The following is a 19968-nucleotide window of genomic DNA, read 5'->3' on the forward strand; positions in this document are numbered from 1 at the left end:
ACCTCAAGTTACTGCCATATGCATCACCTAGCAGAGATTGCACTGTTCCACTAGAAAACCATTGTAACCACTAGAAATAAACCATGACAGTTCATCTGCACAGACAGGCTCACAGTGCACTAAAGCACTGTGGAAACTCACTACGATCAGTCCTCGAAGTCCAATGTGCTGTCTCTGGACTGTCTCTGGAGTAAGGACTCCAGGAGCAGGAAGCTACTGTGAGCATGCATGCACTGCAGTTTAGAGATAACCTTGTTATCATTCGACTGCATTCTCGTTCATTTCGACCCGGAGAGAGTGGTGTAATCTAGTTACTACTGTGATTTAAGGATGCATCATCTTCTTAATTAGGAATGCAAGTCATTAAGAAATGTGAAAGCCGAGTGTGTGTCCCTGTTAGTGATGTGGATTGCAGGTGGTGCTTTTCCTGTATGAAACATATCGCGCAGGCAAACATGTTGAAACATATACAGACAACAGGCACAGTCAATCAAGCCCAGTCAAAACACTGGCATGAAGGAATGTGATGATTTAAATAAGCACGGAAGTGCTTCCCATTGTTATCAGAGTGGGGCACGAGGCATTCACATGGATCAGAAGTGCTTCCCATTTTAAAGGCTAATTCACCAGCTAGACATATCAGCAGATGGAGAGTTTACTGGACTAGGTTTGTCTTGGTTGTGCACACAAACCCATGATTTGAGATTAATTAGGATTCCAGCAGAACGTGTGAATAACCTGGACTGCATTGCCTGTTCAGATAACAGGGCTTTGAGCAGTGTGGGCGAAGGAGAGAGGGGATCTTTCCAGATTTACTGCTGGCTTGAATAAAGCTCAGATTTTAGCTAAAGAGCCACTGATCTCTCTCTCTCTCTCTCTGTCTGTCTCTTTCTCTCTCTCTTTCTCTCTGTCTCTCTCACTCAGTTCAGTGAACTCAATGTATGAATGTATGTGAAGTGTCACTAATAAAATCAAATCAAATCAAACACCAAGTTAAAAAGACGGCACCCCTTGCTAATGTTGTTTTTGTTTTACTCAGTGAATTGTGATGGAACATAACATGCATATAGGGGTCTTTTAAGCTTCAGTTACTTTTGCAGAGTTCAGTAGAAAGCAGCCAGGAAGTCTTTCATGTGAGTTAGAGCCAAGTGCAGAGAAGACTCTGGTGTGGAACACTGCAGCACGCAGTTCCATGCCATGCACTATGCATTATATATAGAGAGGCATAACCCCTGTTCACAAAGAGCAATATGAGCGTGACTCCATGGCATCTCATTCTCATTAAACTGACAGGGCCGGTGGTCAGTAGCCTATTCTCCATATTGGAAGAGGACCTCTAGGGTCAGATGAAGTTACTTTTGGTGCGAGCTCTTGTTTCAGCTCAGTCCTGGTCAGTGTAGCAGAGGGGACGGGGGAGGGACTGCAAACACACAGCCCTCTCAAATAACCTGCTTTATCCTGAGAGCATGGCATTGTTCTTGTATCTATAGAAGCCACAAGTGAACTTACCACAGTACTGCATGTACCAGTAAAATATATTTTAAAATCTACAAACAAATCATGCTTTGCTTATTGCAGTACAACGTGGATAAGAATTGCAAAGCTTAGTAAAGTGTAGTGAAAGCAGGGTAAAGCACAGGAGACTGTGGTCCAGCACAGAGGTGGTGGATATGATAAAGCACAGGACAGCGTGGTCACTGAGAAGACTGTGTCTCTGTGATGAAGGACCTCCACTGAAATATTTAACGCGGGCAGGGAGGTATTAGTTCCAGGCAGCGGAACCTGATCCCAGCTCAGAGGCTCATGTGGTTTGTAATGACGAGTCAGGTGTATAGAGCTCTGTGTAGGGTAGGGGAGCACTGAGCACACAATGGTCAGCAGGGAGTGGGTATGTCAATGTTTCTGCCTTTGCCACTGCAGCCGCTTCTTCCTCTGCAGAATGTCCTGTAGGTAACTAACTGCTTTCCCTTCTCATACCTGCATTGAAACATTTCAGTCTGTCTGTGCTGTTAGCTGCCTTGCTCTGTACTGTCAGTAGAAAATGTAATTTTGTATTTTATTATATGCTAGCTTTTGCAATTTCCCTTCATGTATTCACAGCTCCTGTGTTATACTTACTGTACCTTCATGCTTTTCAATTTCCCTTCATGTATTCACAGCTCCTTACTGTACCTTCATGCTTTTCAATTTCCCTTCATGTATTCACAGCTCCTTACTGTACCTTCATGCTATTACATTTCCCTTCATGTATTCACAGCTCCTGTGTTATACTTACTGTACCTTCATGCTTTTGAGTACCGGAGTTGAAAATCAATTGTTGATTTTATGCTGCTTTCTGTTTGAAGAGTTTGATACAAATGTATCATTGCTGAAATGGTTTGAAGCAGGTTCAGATACAGAAGGTGTGGCAGGATTTAGCTTTCCTTGTGTTCTTTATAAAGTCTCTTTGTGTACCGTGTGGATGAATAGAAGAGGGCTAGATGCCCAGATTCTGAAGCTCTGTTCATTCATTACATAATCGATGGAGGATGAAGAGTTAAACAAACAGCAGCAGTTAATATCCTGTTTGGATGCACATGGCATTGAGGAGTATAATTTGTTTCATTCAAATTCATTTTCAGAGGTATATAAGCCATGTAATGAGTGTTCTCATCGCACTGCAGGCTGGTATAGAAGATATCTCTGTTTCTGCTTTACCAGGGAAGTCTCGTTTGTTTCATTCCGTTCTGTTCTAAGCCGGCTGTGTTTCAGAGAGCAGCTTGTTGCATTTCACACTGAGGTTTGTTCATTTTTTTGTAGTGGTAAAGAATTCTTGTTTTTTGTTTCCAGTTTTATAAACACAACAGCCCCAAGTTAAAACAGGTGAGACTTGAAACCGCTCTGAAATAAACACTCGTTATTCTTTTGATTATAATTTAATGAGGCTCTGGGAAGCTGCTCCTTTACTGTGACTCATTTCTCTGAGTCTCTGAGAGAACAGCGAGGCGCTTGTATCTGCAGCAGCGATGTTTGCTGGTGATGCCTTTGAATACAGTTAAACTGCATTTGAGATGGAAAAGAAAGAGCCAGCCATTCGCTTATAAAAATGTGCCATTGTAAAAGCATAAAGTGCAGTAAAGCACAGTGAAAATATGGTAAAGCATAGGAAAGCAGTGTAATGTCCAGAGACATATGATAATTAATATTAAAAAGCATTGCAAACCATGGCAAATGATGGTAAATGCATACTATACCCCAGTAAAGCATGGAGGAAAACTGTGAAATGACCTTGCAAATTTACTGTGTCAACTTCTAAAGGGTGACAAATATGTTTCCATTCTCTTTCTCTATTGCTGAGCTTCATTTGAATTGGACACTATACAGTATGTAGCTGTAACATTCAGAGGGGGACCAAACGACATCGGCTCTTAGGAGTTTTTTCAGAAGCAGCACATTGGTAAATAACTATAACAGCAGAAACAGTAACAGGCGATTGTAGAAACACATTAAACAGGGTGTGAAACGGGTAAGTAATGAGACATGTGCATGAGATGAAGTGTCTCTTTAAATGCAGCAGGTTCCAGTGAGCGGGCTGCAGTGTGGGGTTGTGCTTGTTTTAAATGCAGCAGGTTCCAGTGAGCAGGCTGCAGTGCGGGGTTATGCTTGTTTTAAATGCAGCAGGTTCCAGTGAGCAGGCTGCAGTGCAGGGTTATGCTTGTTTTAAATGCAGCAGGTTCCAGTGAGCGGGCTGCAGTGCGGGGTTGTGCTTGTTTTAAATGCAGCAGGTTCCAGTGAGCAGGCTGCAGTGCGGGGTTATGCTTGTTTTAAATGCAGCAGGTTCCAGTGAGCGGGCTGCAGTGCGGGGTTGTGCTTGTTTTAAATGCAGCAGGTTCCAGTGAGCGGGCTGCAGTGTGGGGTTGTGCTTGTTTTAAATGCAGCAGGTTCCAGTGAGCGGGCTGCAGTGTGGGGTTATGCTTGTTTTAAATGCAGCAGGTTCCAGTGAGCGGGCTGCAGTGTGGGGTTGTGCTTGTTTTAAATGCAGCAGGTTCCAGTGAGCGGGCTGCAGTGTGGGGTTGTGCTTGTTTTAAATGCAGCAAGTTCCAGTGAGTGGGCTGCAGTGCGGGGGTTGGGGTGCTTGTTTTAAATGCAGCAGGTTCCAGTGAGCGGGCTGCAGTGCAGGTTCCAGTGGGGTTGTGCTTGTTTTAAATGCAGCAGGTTCCAGTGAGCGGGCTGCAGTGTGGGGTTATGCTTGTTTTAAATGCAGCAGGTTCCAGTGAGCGGGCTGCAGTGTGGGGTTATGCTTGTTTTAAATGGAATGCAGCATCCTTAGTGCAAGGAGTACAGACTCTGAGGTTGAGCAGTGATCTTGCTGTGGTGATAAGAAGCTTGGAGCTTTAACATAGCTGATATGATCCGTGCAGCACTGAAGGTACTAAAGAATAGGACATTTAATTACCTTCCCCGGGGACAGAATGGGCACTTTAAAACATCCACAGAGAAAATGGCTTGAAACCAGATATAGATGATATCTTCAGGGATAAGGAACTGGCATGGAAGGCAGCCAGAAACACAGAGTATGCATCTCCCTGGATCTGAACCAACTGCCTCTAGCTGGAAGAGGTAATCCTGACTAATAGAGATGTATAGAGAAGTGGGGTCCAGAATACTCTGATGTCCCGATCACTGTGCTGTTAGCTGATTAACACTGAGCAGTGATATTCAGCAGATTGATTAGAATACTCCCATCGCTGTGCTGTTAGCTGATTAACACTGAGCAGATTGATCTGAACTGTGCTGCTCTGTGTATTGAGAAGGTTTCCACGGAGTGTCACGTGGGAGGCAGGAGGTCCTGTAAACTGAGAGGGATGGTTCTGAACAGCTGACGCCACGGACACCAGCATGTTACTTATCAAGTATGGGAGTCTCTAGAGCTACCGTGAGCATCACAAGACCACCAGCAGATCAGGGATATCAATTAGCAGGCTGTGTTTAAAAAGCTGGGGCCGTGGGGGACAAGCCCCCTGCTTTAGTGGCGGTGAAAGTGAATGAAGGAATTGATATCGTCTAGAACGTTCAGTGTGTGTTGCCTGTAAGCTGAATGCTTTAAACTCTTTTACCCTGAATGAGCAGTTAAGCTGACAGCCTAGGCTATGAATCTCCCCGCCACTTACACCTTCTGACAGCCGCAGGCTTCTAAAGGCCCTGTGTGTTTACGCAAGCATTCTGGTTCCACCTCCTTTTGAGTCATTTTGCTGAAATGCATGGATATTGATGGGATTGTTCTGCTTTGAAAGCTGATTTGTACAGGCCTGTGTCCTTTGTATCTAATGTGTTACTTTCCAGGGTACTAATCTGTTACTTTCCTTGTGTATTTATTGTGTGATCTTTGTATTCTGGCTTCCAAACAGATTTCCCTTTATAAACAAGGTGAAGTCAGCTCCTATGTAATAAAGATACCATGGCGCTGTACAGTCTCAGGGGACCGGGCCCTGTACTGGCCCCATAGTGTAGTGTGAGAGGTTTACAGTTTAATGTTGTATCTGCATGTATGTGCTTTTCTATGCTAAGTGCTCTGACATCTTTAATGGTCCTAAAGCAGTAAATGTGCTCGGAATTATGGGACCTCTAACAGTTAGGTTTTAAACTCTCTGTTTTAATAATTAGCTACAAGGTTCTGCCTTCTTCAGATAGCATGGTAGAAACATCCAGGTAGACTGATTCTGTAGTTTAAGTTTGGATTTTTGAAAGGGACTTACAGGTGAGTGTTCTAAGAACACTGAGACCCAGAGAATTCTGAGGTGAAGTTCCAAACCTAAAATAATGCATTGTCTTCCAGGTTCGATAGATAGATAGATAGATAGATAGATAGATATAGATATAGATATAGATATAGATATAACTGTATCCCAGTATATATCTCTTGCTCTTCTCCCAGGTCCAGCTGTCCAACGCCAAGTCCAGAATGGGCCCTCTTCAGACGATATGGAAGTGCAGAGAAGGTGAGATGAGCTGCCTCACTAATACACAACGCTCTCGCCCTGCCACCTGGTCCCTGGTGCTCGGAATCAAGGGATAACGCTGTGTCTGTTGTTATCAACTGAGTGGAGCGCAAGCTAAGGGACCTCACATTGGCTTCTGTGTTTCATTGCTGGCTGGTTTATCCTTATAAAATGACCCATAGTAAAAGCAAACTTAAGTGTGATAAAGCACAGTGAAAGCATGCTGAAGCACAGCTAAGTGTGATAAAGCACAGTGAAAGCATGCTAGAGCACAGCTAAGTGTGATAAAGCACAGTGAAAGCATGCTAGAGCACAGCTAAGTGTGATAAAGCACAGTGAAAGCATGCTAGAGCACAGCTAAGTGTGATAAAGCACAGTGAAATGGAAGCTGTGTAAAGTAAGGTAGGAAGCACTTTTTTTACACAGAGTTATACATGCATGGCATAGCTGACTAGGTGATGTAATCAGATCTAAAACACAACATAAAAAGACTAGATTGTGTGCTTTTAAATGAGTTCCCCCAGTCGGGGAGAACGGTGCTAACAAGGGACAAGCCTTGATGGGCTGAACGGCCTTTTCTTGTGTAAATCTGCTGTGAGACAGGAAGTGAAACGCTTTAGATATCCTGTTGTGCGGGTGAGCTGGGATGTGCCGTGCAGTCGAGACAGAGCTGCATTATAAGGGATATCTCTCATTTCAATCAGCTTTCCCCCAGTCCCTTACTAAATCAGGAGCTGTGTGCCACTCATCACTTATTTCAAATCATGCAACTGCGTTGTGTGGTCATTGAAGCCAATCAGTTAACAGACAGTTATGATGAAGCAACAGCGCAAATTCATCACAGACTTTGTATTTAAAAAAGCAGCCCCAGTTCTGATGTTTTTCCCTTTGTAGGGTGCTGGTAGTCAAATACTTTTTAATAACAGTATTGACAGGATTAACAGCCCCACCCATCTCTGACTGACTGGGCTCAGGTTGGCCTCTCTAAGTGGAGAAGTTTCACCCAGACACACCTAGGAAGTGCCGCAAGAAAACGGACACACAGAGAGAAGCAATCACTGAATTACTGTGATCCTGCTGTCATCGCACTGCTTCACATTGGACTGAACAGAGCTGCTCTCAATAACTATCAATGGAGTTCCTCTCAATAACTATCAATACAGAGCTCCCCTCCATAACTATCAATACACACCTCTCAATAACTATCAATACACTCCTCTCAATAACTATCAATACACTCCTCTCAATAACTATCAATACAGAGCTCCTCTCAATAACTATCAATACAGAGCTCCTCTCAATAACTATCAATACAGAGCTCCTCTCAATAACTATCAATACACACCTCTCAATAACTATCAGTACACACCTCTCAATAACTATCAATACACACCTCTCAATAACTATCAATACAGAGCTCCTCTCAATAACTATCAATACACACCTCTCAATAACTATCAATACAGAGCTCCTCTCAATAACTATCAATACACACCTCTCAATAACTATCAATACAGAGCTCCTCTCAATAACTATCAATACACACCTCTCAATAACTATCAATACAGAGCTCCTCTCAATAACTATCAATACACACCTCTCAATAACTATCAATACAGAGCTCCTCTCAATAACTATCAATACACACCTCTCAATAACTATCAATACAGAGCTCCTCTCAATAACTATCAATACACACCTCTCAATAACTATCAATACAGAGCTCCTCTCAATAACTATCAATACAGAGCTCCTCTCAATAACTATCAATACAGAGCTCCTCTCAATAACTATCAATACACACCTCTCAATAACTATCAATACAGAGCTCCTCTCAATAACTATCAATACACACCTCTCAGTAACTATCAATACAGAGCTCCTCTCAATAACTATCAATACACACCTCTCAATAACTATCAATACAGAGCTCCTCTCAATAACTATCAATACACACCTCTCAATAACTATCAATACAGAGCTCCTCTCAATAACTATCAATACAGAGCTCCTCTCAATAACTATCAATACAGAGCTCCTCTCAATAACTATCAATACACACCTCTCAATAACTATCAATACAGAGCTCCTCTCAATAACTATCAATACACACCTCTCAATAACTATCAATACAGAGCTCCTCTCAATAACTATCAATACACACCTCTCAATAACTATCAATACAGAGCTCCTCTCAATAACTATCAATACAGAGCTCCTCTCAATAACTATCAATACAGAGCTCCTCTCAATAACTATCAATACACACCTCTCAATAACTATCAATACAGAGCTCCTCTCAATAACTATCAATACACACCTCTCAATAACTATCAATACAGAGCTCCTCTCAATAACTATCAATATCAATACACACCTCTCAATAACTATCAATACAGAGCTCCTCTCAATAACTATCAATACACACCTCTCAATAACTATCAATACAGAGCTCCTCTCAATAACTATCAATACACACCTCTCAATAACTATCAATACAGAGCTCCTCTCAATAACTATCAATACACACCTCTCAATAACTATCAATACACACCTCTCAATAACTATCAATACAGAGCTCCTCTCAATAACTATCAATACACACCTCTCAATAACTATCAATACAGAGCTCCTCTCAATAACTATCAATACACACCTCTCAATAACTATCAATACAGAGCTCCTCTCAATAACTATCAATACAGAGCACCTCTCAATAACTATCAATACACAGCTCCTCTCAATAACTATCAATGCAGAGCACCTCTCAATAACTATCAATACACACCTCTCAATAACTATCAATACAGAGCTCCTCTCAATAACTATCAGTACACACCTCTCAATAACTATCAATACACACCTCTCAATAACTATCAATGCAGAGCTCCTCTCAATAACTATCAATGCAGAGCTCCTCTCATATCCACGTATGGAAGAGAAGTCTAGCTGGGACAGAAAAACCTGGTCACACCTTTTCCGGATTGTGCCTTTTAGTCAGTGCAGCGGTTTAACTTAACTTCATTTCGGATTTCTTATTTCTTAAAGGCAGGTGATGGAGCAGCAGCAACTGCAGGCACAGGTGGAGAGGGACCGACGAGCTTCCACATCAGGTAGGAGCACAGCTCCCAGGGCTCCCCAGGGGGGAGAGGGGGAGAGATGAGAGGGGTGGGGAGGGGGCAGGGACTGCAGTCAATCAGTATGCTACCCTGGTCTGGATCAGATGGAACCCATCCCCCTTTGCAGTATCTAGCAGCTGCCCTTTAAATTGCCCTGTGGTAAAGCTCTGAGTGTGAATGGCTCTCCAGAGTCATCTCCACAGCCTGAGATGTGGGTGGATTTGTGGAGGATGAGCCCCTTGGCTGGATTCCTTTGATTCTGTTTTGCCTTTCTCTTTGATTAATTTACCTGTTGATTTTGTTTTGCGCAATAAGCATCTTTATTTTTGTGTGTGTGTGTGTGTGTGTGTGTTGTATGGTCTATATACTATATATATAATATATATATATATATATATATATATATATATATATATATATATATATATATCCACCATCTATTGCCTTTTTGTATTCCTGTTTTAGCTTCTTTTTTTGTATTCTGTTTCTTCTGTCCTCATGACGTTGTGCTCACATTTTATTTCTTTCTCTGTTGACTGTTTCTCTGTCTTTTTAGTTGCCACCCTTCAGATCAAGGTGTCCCCTTCCCCCTCTCAGTGTCACTCCCCGCCTCCCGAGTACAGCCACTGCAGGACCGGGGCCGCCCCGCCCCCCTCCTACGCTAAAGTCACCTCTCACTCCTCGTCCCACAACCAGGACAGTGATATCTGCTGCAGCAGCTTCCAGCCCGCAGCCCGGGCCACCGATCCCCCACACAGGTGCGCTCCGTCTGCCTATCAGCTCAGCACCTCCCTGGCCTCCGCCTTCTCCCCGGTGCAGCCCGGAGTGGGAACCTTGTCTCACAATGTCAGACAGGACCCCATGTCCCCTCCGCTGAGAGCCTCCCACGCTCCCCTGCTGCCCACCAAGCCTGGCGCCTGGTCATCGCTGCCCCCCTCTCCCCCTGTGGTGAGGGTACTGCCTCCCATGAAGCCAGCGGGCCCCCAGCCCGTCCTCCCGGTGGCTCTGCCCCTGATCCCACTCCAGAATAGCATGGCTACAGGCCCCTCCGAGCAGCTAGGGCCCCTGGAGGATTACTTTCTGAACCATCTCTGCTCCTCCTCCGCCCGGCAGCTCTTTAAAAGCACCGACGGCTCCTTTGAGACCGCCCGCCTGTCCCAGTTCCCCTCCTTCCTGTACCAGCCCAGCCCCCCCTTCGCCTCCTCGCCCCCCTCTTACACCACTGTGTCGGAGGGGGTCCTGCCCAAGAAGACCTCCCCTCTGCCTCCTCTGACAGCTGCCATTTTCCACAGCAGTAAGTACCTCCACTCCACAGGGTGCGCTGCAGCGTAGGTGCTGACCTCCAACTCCAGGGAGGGGCGGGACTCGCTCTTGCTTTGACCCTGCTGTGATCTAAACCATGCTCCTGATCCTGTCTTTAACTCCTGCGCCCCTCCACCGGGGGTTCAGTAGGGGTGGGCCCGGTTGAGACTGAGTTGAAGAGGTCAGCACTTCTGCATGGCAGCGTGCCCCCCAGCACTGACCCAGACGCAGGTTCTGGTGTTTAGATAACAGCCTTGTATCTGAGCTGCCCCCAGACTTTATCCTTACCGACATCTGACCCATTTCACTCTTCCATGCATATTTTTTTAATACTTGCAGTGAATATGTATCTTTGTGCATTTTTTATATCATCTGTTCTTTTTCTTTGTCTTTTTTTTTTAACATGAATGCATCCTACTTTCTATCCCTCTGTAATGATAAACCTTTGCATTCCTGATGCCAAACCTTGTTTTCAAAATGTGTTTGAGTCAGGAGTGTGGAGCTGCCATGTAAAACAGTCAGCAGTTTTTGATTTAGCTGCTTGTTAAATTGTTCAGCTATGTTGAGGAGCTTCCTGGCCTTGTCAAGTAATATAGTAATAAGAGAGGAAGACGTGCCCCTTACACATAGTATAGCCCTGAACACAAATCCTTCAAGATAATGTGGAACACAATAATCCCATCAATCGTACCTGCTATGCACTGCCATTCGTTATGTAGGGTTCAGTGTTATAGTTAGCATGGTTTTAAATAAATACATCTTTTTATCAGTAGCTCATGCAGAAACTGGATTTGACATTGAAGTTTTCCATCTGGACAGTGTGCTGATTTCGGGGTGCGGGGGTGTCTGGAATAACCACTGCCTCCTGTGCTGAGTGGCTGTGTATGACTGACCCCCTCACTGTTCTCATGCAGGTCCTCCTCTCCCGCTCGGACACCCCACGGCTGCCCCCCTCTCTCTGACCCCTCTCTCAGGGGGGAGCTCCCCCTCCCCCTCCCCCCCGCCGGGCCCGGGGGGAGGGGGGAGCTGGGAATCCCCCGCCCCCCCCTCCGCTGCCGGCTGGGGGTGATGACAGTCCGGGGGCGGGGCTGGCCGCAGCGCTGGCTGGAGCCAAACTACGCAGAGTGCAGAGGGTGAGCTCTTTAGCTGCTGAGCGCAGCCAGCTTAACCAGGACCCAGATGGAAACTATGTTATTTGCTCAAATATATGCTATATTTTTTCATTCTTTGTATTCAGTTTTTTTCAATATATTATAAATGATATCGTTTAGGGTGCTGGCTATGAATCAAGCTAGTTTTAATCAGTCATGTATCCTCTGATTTGCATGTCATATGAAAGTTGCTTGTACCAGACTGCAATGACATCACAATGACATCACATGGCAATGAACTGTGCCGTGCTGGCTCTCGCCCCGCTAGTCTGAAGACAGTTCCGGAGGCTCCAGCCCCAGTGGCGGCTCGAAGAACGAGGCCAATCGAACGAGTGGAGGAGGGGGGCTGATGCAGGAGATGAACGCCCTGCTCGCACGAAGGTTAGAGTAAGACAACAGGGGCTTTTTACTTACTTTCTTAGCTTTACTTTGCATGCTTAACAAGAAACATTATATTCATGCAAACCGACAAGCACTGTGCTCCTAAACCAGACAGCTGGTTCAGACAACTTGCTCTGCAACCAGCTGTGCAAAGAAGTCTTGAATTGAACAACTAGGGGAGCATCTCCTATATACAATGTAGATATGTGTGTATTTAGGCACACACTGTATATAGAAGGATAGTGGCATTGCAGCTGCATGTTAGGGGGTAATAATGGAACCTCTTAAGGACAGTTACAACTTCTTAAATGGAATAGTTTTGCATTGCACCACGAAGGAAAGTCCCTGATCAAATATCAAATAGCTACAGTAATATAGTGTATGTATATTTACTAACTGGAGAGCCATCTGCTGGTGAAAAACTGTAGTGTCAGTTCCAGCACTCAGCCACCAGATTCTCCTCCTGTGTGCTCATGTTACACAGTGTTCCGTCCTTCTAAAGACGCATTACATGAAAACAAATCTTTAAACGCAAGTGAACACTGCAGTATGTATTGAGCTACTGTAACGATGCTGTGAATCACAGTGTTGGATCACAGAGCTGTTCTGTGTGTGTGACTGCTGTAATGATGCTGTGAATCACAGTGTTGGATCACAGAGCTGTTCTGTGTGTGTGACTGCTGTAATGATGCTGTGAATCACAGTGTTGGATCACAGAGCTGTTGTGTGTGTGTGACTCTGCTGTAATGAAGTTCTGAATCAGTGTTGGATCACGGAGCTGTTCTGTGTGTGTGACTGCTGTAATGATGCTGTGAATCACAGTGTTGGATCACAGCTGTTCTGTGTGTGTGACTCTGCTGTAATGATGCTGTGAATCACAGTGTTGGATCACAGAGCTGTTGTGTGTGTGTGACTCTGCTGTAATGAAGTTCTGAATCAGTGTTGGATCACGGAGCTGTTCTGTGTGTGTGATTGCTGTAATGATGCTGTGAATCACAGTGTTGGATCACAGAGCTGTTGTGTGTGTGTGACTCTGCTGTAATGATGTTCTGAATCAGTGTTGGATCACAGAGCTGTTCTGTGTGTGTGACTGCTGTAATGATGCTGTGAATCATAGTGTTGGATCACAGCTGTTCTGTGTGTGTGACTCTGCTGTAATGATGTTCTGAATCAGTGTTGGATCACAGAGCTGTTCTGTGTGTGTGACTGCTGTAATGATGCTGTGAATCACAGTGTTGGATCACAGAGCTGTTCTGTGTGTGTGACTGCTGTAATGATGCTGTGAATCATAGTGTTGGATCACAGAGCTGTTCTGTGTGTGTGACTCTGCTGTAATGATGTTCTGAATCAGTGTTGGATCACAGAGCTGTTGTGTGTGTGTGACTGCTGTAATGATGCTGTGAATCACAGTGTTGGATCACAGAGCTGTTCTGTGTGTGTGACTCTGCTGTAATGATGTTCTGAATCAGTGTTGGATCACAGAGCTGTTCTGTGTGTGTGACTCTGTTGTAATGATGCTGTGAATCACAGTGTTGGATCACAGAGCTGTTCTGTGTGTGTGACTCTGCTGTAATGATGTTCTGAATCAGTGTTGGATCACAGAGCTGTTCTATGTGTGTGACTCTGCTGTAATGATGCTGTGAATCACAGTGTTGGATCACAGAGCTGTTCTGTGTGTGTGACTCTGCTGTAATGATGCTGTGAATCACAGTGTTGGATCACAGAGCTGCTCTGTGTGTGTGACTGCTGTAATGATGTTCTGAATCAGTGTTGGATCACAGAGCTGTTCTATGTGTGTGACTCTGCTGTAATGATGCTGTGAATCACAGTGTTGGATCACAGAGCTGTTCTGTGTGTGTGACTCTGCTGTAATGATGCTGTGAATCACAGTGTTGGATCACAGAGCTGTTCTGTGTGTGTGACTCCCAGCTGTCTGTTCTGTGTGGGACTGTTTGACAGTCTGCAGGTCTGTAAGTGAACATAAACTATACATCTTGTTTTTAACAGAAGGAAAGCAGCTACACAGACTGACAAACCAAGTGAAAAGAAAGAGGAAGAAGGCCAAAGTGTGAGTGATTAACTTTCAGATATCAATTCATTTCAGATATCAACTCCACTTTGTGCACTTACTAATATCAAAGGGCATTAATATCACCATATTCTTCCGAGGAGTAACAGAACTAGAAATAAACATGAGCGAGTTTATTCATTTGACCTAAACAGTGATGAAAATTGTACTTTTAAAGACAAAAGGGTTAGGGTTATATTGTGCACAAGATTTACACACAAGTACATTGTGACTATGCATAATACCATTGTAATGATGCCCTCCAAGCTCCCAGTGCTGCGTTGTGCTAACTCCAAGTCTTGGTTTTGCAGGAGGATCCCAGCCCCTCTCCTTCCCCCATTACTCGTGGACCTGGCCAGCAGAACTCTACAGGTAATGAGCCGCTGATTCTACACACGCTGCTGTGTGAAGCAGAGCTGCCCCAGGCTGATATCCAGAGTTCACAGCAGTGCCTCACTGCTGTCCTGACCAGGCTGATATCCAGAGTTCACAGCAGTGCTTCACTGCTGTCCTGACCAGGCTGCCCCAGGCGGGTATCCAGAGTTCACAGCAGTGCTTCACTGCTGTTCTGACCAGGCTGCCCCAAGCTGGTATCCAGAGTTCACAGCAGTGCTTCACTGCTGTCCTGACCAGGCTGCCCCAGGCTGGTATCCAGAGTTCACAGCAGTGCTTCACTGCTGTCCTGACCAGGCTGCCCCAGGCGAGTATCCAGAGTTCACAGCAGTGATTCACTGCTGTCCTGACCAGGCTGCCCCAGGCTGGTATCCAGAGTTCACAGCAGTGCTTCACTGCTGTTCTGACCAGGCTGCCCCAGGCTGGTATCCAGAGTTCACAGCTGTGCTTCACTGCTGTCCTGACCAGGCTGCCCCAGGCTGGTATCCAGAGTTCACAGCAGTGCTTCACTGCTGTCCTGACCAGGCTGCCCCAGGCGAGTATCCAGAGTTCACAGCAGTGCTTCACTGCTGTCCTGACCAGGCTGCCCCAGGCTGGTATCCAGAGTTCACAGCAGTGCTTCACTGCTGTCCTGACCAGGCTGCTCCAGGCTGGTATCCAGAGTTCACAGCAGTGATTCACTGCTGTCCTGACCAGGCTGCCCCAGGCTGGTATCCAGAGTTCACAGCAGTGCTTCACTGCTGTCCTGACCAGGCTGCCCCAGGCTGGTATCCAGAGTTCACAGCAGGGCTTTCGTCAGATCTGCTTTGGGAATCTGGGCTTTTTGTCAGTTCTAACATTTTTTCTGCTGTGTTCCCCACAGATCCTCTGAAGAAGCCATGGGATCGAGCCAGCTCTGCAGACAGGTCTTCACTGGTATCAAGGTGAGGCGGGGTAACCTCACTGCTGACAGCACTCATCTTCACAATGAGGAGCCAGCGCACATCGTGAAGCAGTGCTGTAGCCATCGCATGAGACTCAAGTGTTTTTCCATTAGCAGAAATTTAGTCGCTGCAGGTAGTGCACAATACAAAACAGCAGAGGGCAGCAAAGTTCCATATGTGCAACAGGCTGTGTGCTTAATTTGCTGCTTCCAAACTGGTTTCTATGCAAAGCCCTTCAGTAAAACCTGCCTCGGATCAAACCCACAGAACCAGAGAAACCACTCTGATAACTGATCCTCTACATCAGCCTTTATTAAAAAAAAAGTAAGCTGGGCCTAGGGGTTACACTGGCTCTTAAACTGTGTGTATATATATCTGGCCATATGGTAAAGACAATTCATCCACACCTTCACAACCATGTAAATCTATAAGTTCCGACTCGGTTTCTTATCGTTTTACAAAGATAATGTGCTAGGATAGTTTAAATGTCTCATAATGCTTAAGAGTTGATGAGCACACGTTGATGTCTGGTGCAGCGCTATAGTTTATAGATTTGTCCGTACTGGCAGATAACACTATGTAACACAATTTTTGTTCCTGGGTAGTAAGTGTTATTTCCTAATTGCTTATTTATGATTATAAATTTACAGTATAATCATAAATCTCTAAAAACTATTCACTTCTAAATCTTTTGTAGTCATTTTGTATTACTTTAGTATAAATACATGTTACTTTGGAGTCATATGTTGTTTTTTTCTGACTTTATGTGAACGAAAAGACACACATTTGCCCGTTTTCCCATTGGAAATAGTGATATTTTGAAATATCACTGTCCTGGTCACAAAAGCAAAGTTTGTGGGGAATAATAGCCATTTTCGATACTTTTGAGGCATAAGCAATTAGGAAATAACACTTACTACCCAGGAACAAAAAAATGTGTTACACGGTGTAATGGATTATTTATCCAGGTTTACTCTAACCCACGGTACACAGCCTGTCTGTGTTACTGCTTACCCAGCCAGTGCAGTGGGCTGACCAGAGTCTGTGTTTTACTGCTTACCCAGCCAGTGCAGTGGGCTGACCAGAGTCTGTGTTTTACTGCTTACCCAGCCAGTGCAGTGGGCTGACCAGAGTCTGTGTTTTACTGCTTACCCAGCCAGTGCAGTGGGCTGGTCGGAGTCTGTGTTTTACTGCTTACCCAGCCAGTGCAGTGGGCTGACCGGAAGAGTATAATTGCTTTTTTTCTCTTCTGTCTCTCTCAGGGTTAAACCAGTAAGCAGCAGCAATGATATGGCCACAGATGCCTTAGATTTTGACCGAATGAAGCAGGTAAGAAGAGCTCATTTTCATAGGTGACAACCAGATCCCCCAGTGAGGAGGTTTATAGAAGGGTTTTTACATTGCAGTGTGGGAAAGTGTTTCCTCCACTTGTGGTTAGAGATACAGAAATCACATATGATGGGAGAGAGGTGTCACTTGCACAATGGGAGCTATGTACTGTAACTCATAGCCCACTGTGCAAACAGTACTGCAGTAATTCAACTGTGGGGCTTCTGGGATACAAAGCCCACAACCTTTAGAGATGTCAGATAATTTCAAACTGTCAGGAACTGGCACAGGAATCACAAGATCTTTCAGGGTTCTTTTATTTTTTTAAGTCACCCTGAACCTATTGGACACTTCTTCACACAGAGAGTGGTGAGGGGATGGAATGGGTTACCTAGTCATGTTGCTGAAGGAGACTCTTCTTCACACAGAGAGTGGTGAGGGGATGGAATGGGTTACCTAGTCATGTTGTTGAAGGAGACTCTTCTTCACACAGAGAGTGGGGAGGGGATGGAATGGGTTATCTAGTCATGTTGTTGAAGGAGACTCTTCTTCACACAGAGAGTGGGGAGGGGATGAAATGGGTTACCTAGTCATGTTGTTGATGCTGAATCCTGGGATCCTTTAAGACTTTTTTTTAAGAAGTTTTTAGATCAATCAGCTGCTAGGAATAGCTGGCTTGAATAGCCTCCTGTCATTTGTTAGTTTTCTGCTGATCTGATGAGGCTGAATTTCACAAGCTCTGCTGGCTTCAGTAGGACGGGTTGAGGCTGAATAGCAGCAGATTATTTAGACTCCAGGATCCCAGCCTTCCAGTAAATAGGAAAGGATTTTACACTATCTTGTTGGAAACACTTGTGTTGATCTTTGTGTTTTGTGCACCAGGAGATCCTGGAAGAAGTTGTACGCGAGTTGCACAAGGTGAAGGACGAGATCATTGATGGTAAGGGCTCTGGAGACTCAGTATCCATTACATCATTCAAAAGAACATGAAATTGTGTTTAGAATATTCAACTAGCCTACCAGCTCATCACAATCAGTCTTCCACCTCCAGTCTTAATTGATGCCTCGTGAATATTATAGATTACATTCTTCCCGTGCCAAGAACAGTGGAATTATTCTGCTGGGTACTTCATTATGTAACTGAGCACACAGCTATTGATCAAACACTTAAAGACCTGCTTGGAAATAAACTTAGCACTCCCCTTTTAAATAATGAAGGATCTGATTGCAAATTGAAAGAGCCTCTGGTTCAGGTGCAGTCACCCTTGACCTGTCCAGACCATGGGCTTCATTGTTAATGAATGAATGAAACCCCCGACGAGGTCCTGAAGCAGCTACAGGGCTGCAGTGCTACCCCTGCTCTACTGAATATTACTGGCCTCAATACTGGCTGCTAGAGACAGCTAGTGATACTCGGAGAACATGTGCCTCCGCACAGCACTGGGTAGCAGAACCGCTGTGCACATGCTGTTTGTATAATTATGCTTTCTGACCTGGAGATTAGAAGTTACTTATCGTGTTTGTTCTGTTTTTTTTTTTCCTGCTTGTTTTTGCAGCCATTAGACAAGAACTCAGTAGAATCAGCACAACATAATACCTGTGGAAGCACGGGGGAGTGGAGGAGAGCCGAGTGGAGAGGAGGCTGCAGGAGGATGTCTGCACTGTGTCTGTGTTAGCTGAGTGGAGAGGGGGGTGGAGAGGAGGCTGCAGGAGGATGTCTGCACTGTGTCTGTGTTAGCTGAGTGGAGAGGGGGGTGGAGAGGAGGCTGCAGGAGGTTGTCTGCACTGTGTGTTAGCTGAGTGGAGAGGGGGGTGGAGAGGAGGCTGCAGGAGGATGTCTGCACTGTGTCTGTGTTAGCTGAGTGGAGAGGGGGGTGGAGAGGAGGCTGCAGGAGGATTGTCTGCACTGTGTCTGTGTTAGCTGAGTGGAGAGAGGAGTGGAGAGGAGGCTGCAGGAGGTTGTCTGCACTGTGTCTGTGTTAGCTGAGTGGAGAGGGGGGTGGAGAGGATGCTGCAGGAGGATGTCTGCACTGTGTCTGTGTTAGCTGAGTGGAGAGGGGGGTGGAGAGGAGGCTGCAGGAGGATGTCTGCACTGTGTCTGTGTTAGCTGAGTGGAGAGGGGGGTGGAGAGGAGGCTGCAGGAGGATGTCTGCACTGTGTCTGTGTTAGCTGAGTGGAGAGGGGGGTGGAGAGGAGGCTGCAGGAGGATGTCTGCACTGTGTCTGTGTTAGCTGAGTGGAGAGGGGGTGGAGAGGAGGCTGCAGGAGGTTGTCTGCACTGTGTCTGTGTTAGCTGAGTGGAGAGGGGGGTGGAGAGGAGGCTGCAGGAGGTTGTCTGCACTGTGTGTTAGCTGAGTGGAGAGGGGGGTGGAGAGGAGGCTGCAGGAGGATGTCTGCACTGTGTCTGTGTTAGCTGAGTGGAGAGGGGGGTGGAGAGGAGGCTGCAGGAGGTTGTCTGCACTGTGTCTGTGTTAGCTGAGTGGAGAGGGGGTGGAGAGGAGGCTGCAGGAGGTTGTCTGCACTGTGTGTTAGCTGAGTGGAGAGGGGGTGGAGAGGAGGCTGCAGGAGGATGTCTGCACTGTGTCTGTGTTAGCTGAGTGGAGAGGGGGGTGGAGAGGAGGCTGCAGGAGGATGTCTGTACTGTGTCTGTGTTAGCTGAGTGGAGAGGGGGGTGGAGAGGAGGCTGCAGGAGGTTGTCTGCACTGTGTGTTAGCTGAGTGGAGAGGGGGTGGAGAGGAGGCTGCAGGAGGTTGTCTGCACTGTGTGTTAGCTGAGTGGAGAGGGGGGTGGAGAGGAGGCTGCAGGAGGATGTCTGTACTGTGTCTGTGTTAGCTGAGTGGAGAGGGGGGTGGTGGCTCGGAAATGATTCTGTACATTTTAGAGACTTGACCCAAACTGCAGCTTGATACTTTCAGTCTGCAGAATGCTCTTAAATATGTTTTGAAGTTATAAAAAATGTTTTTCTAGAATGTTTTTTTGCACACCATTTTGTGTCAGTCTTTTATATTTTGTATCTGTGCTTTGTTTTGTTTTTGGTTGAAAGCACATACACTTTGCTTTATAGTTACATGACCTCGGTATCATTCGTACAGTTTGATTTTTGGTTTAAAAACAATTTTTTTATTATTTTTGTTTTTTTTATCCTTTGCCAACACCAATGTTTGAAATCACTGTGGAAAAAAATGAGTTTGAACCTGAACTAGTTGTGGAAGAATAGAAAAGATGCTCTTTGAATATTTCAACCTTATGAACGGTACATCAGAACACCAGAGTATTTGTGATCATGTTGTTAATAAAATGTTTACTGGCTGCAAGGATTGGGTGA

The 19968-nt window shown here is 45.4% G+C and overlaps 1 protein-coding gene across 1 annotated transcript in view; it reads left to right on the forward strand.

Annotated features, from left to right (window-relative positions):
* Positions 1-18336, forward strand: part of LOC121330006 (ena/VASP-like protein) — a 42081-nt gene extending 23745 nt beyond the window's left edge. Inside the window, exons 4-14 of the mRNA XM_041276192.1 lie at positions 5915-5978; positions 9027-9091; positions 10222-10302; positions 11381-11532; positions 11819-11931; positions 13939-13999; positions 14311-14371; positions 15255-15315; positions 16578-16644; positions 17527-17584; positions 18201-18336. Of these exons, the coding sequence (XP_041132126.1) occupies positions 5915-5978; positions 9027-9091; positions 10222-10302; positions 11381-11532; positions 11819-11931; positions 13939-13999; positions 14311-14371; positions 15255-15315; positions 16578-16644; positions 17527-17584; positions 18201-18238 (821 nt within the window). The 3' untranslated portion in view covers positions 18239-18336. The remainder of the gene's footprint in view (positions 1-5914; positions 5979-9026; positions 9092-10221; positions 10303-11380; positions 11533-11818; positions 11932-13938; positions 14000-14310; positions 14372-15254; positions 15316-16577; positions 16645-17526; positions 17585-18200) is intronic.
* The last annotated feature ends 1632 nt before the right edge of the window (positions 18337-19968 follow it).

This window comes from Polyodon spathula, chromosome 17 (assembly GCF_017654505.1).
Source record: "Polyodon spathula isolate WHYD16114869_AA chromosome 17, ASM1765450v1, whole genome shotgun sequence".
Classification (NCBI taxonomy): Eukaryota; Metazoa; Chordata; class Actinopteri; order Acipenseriformes; family Polyodontidae; genus Polyodon; species Polyodon spathula.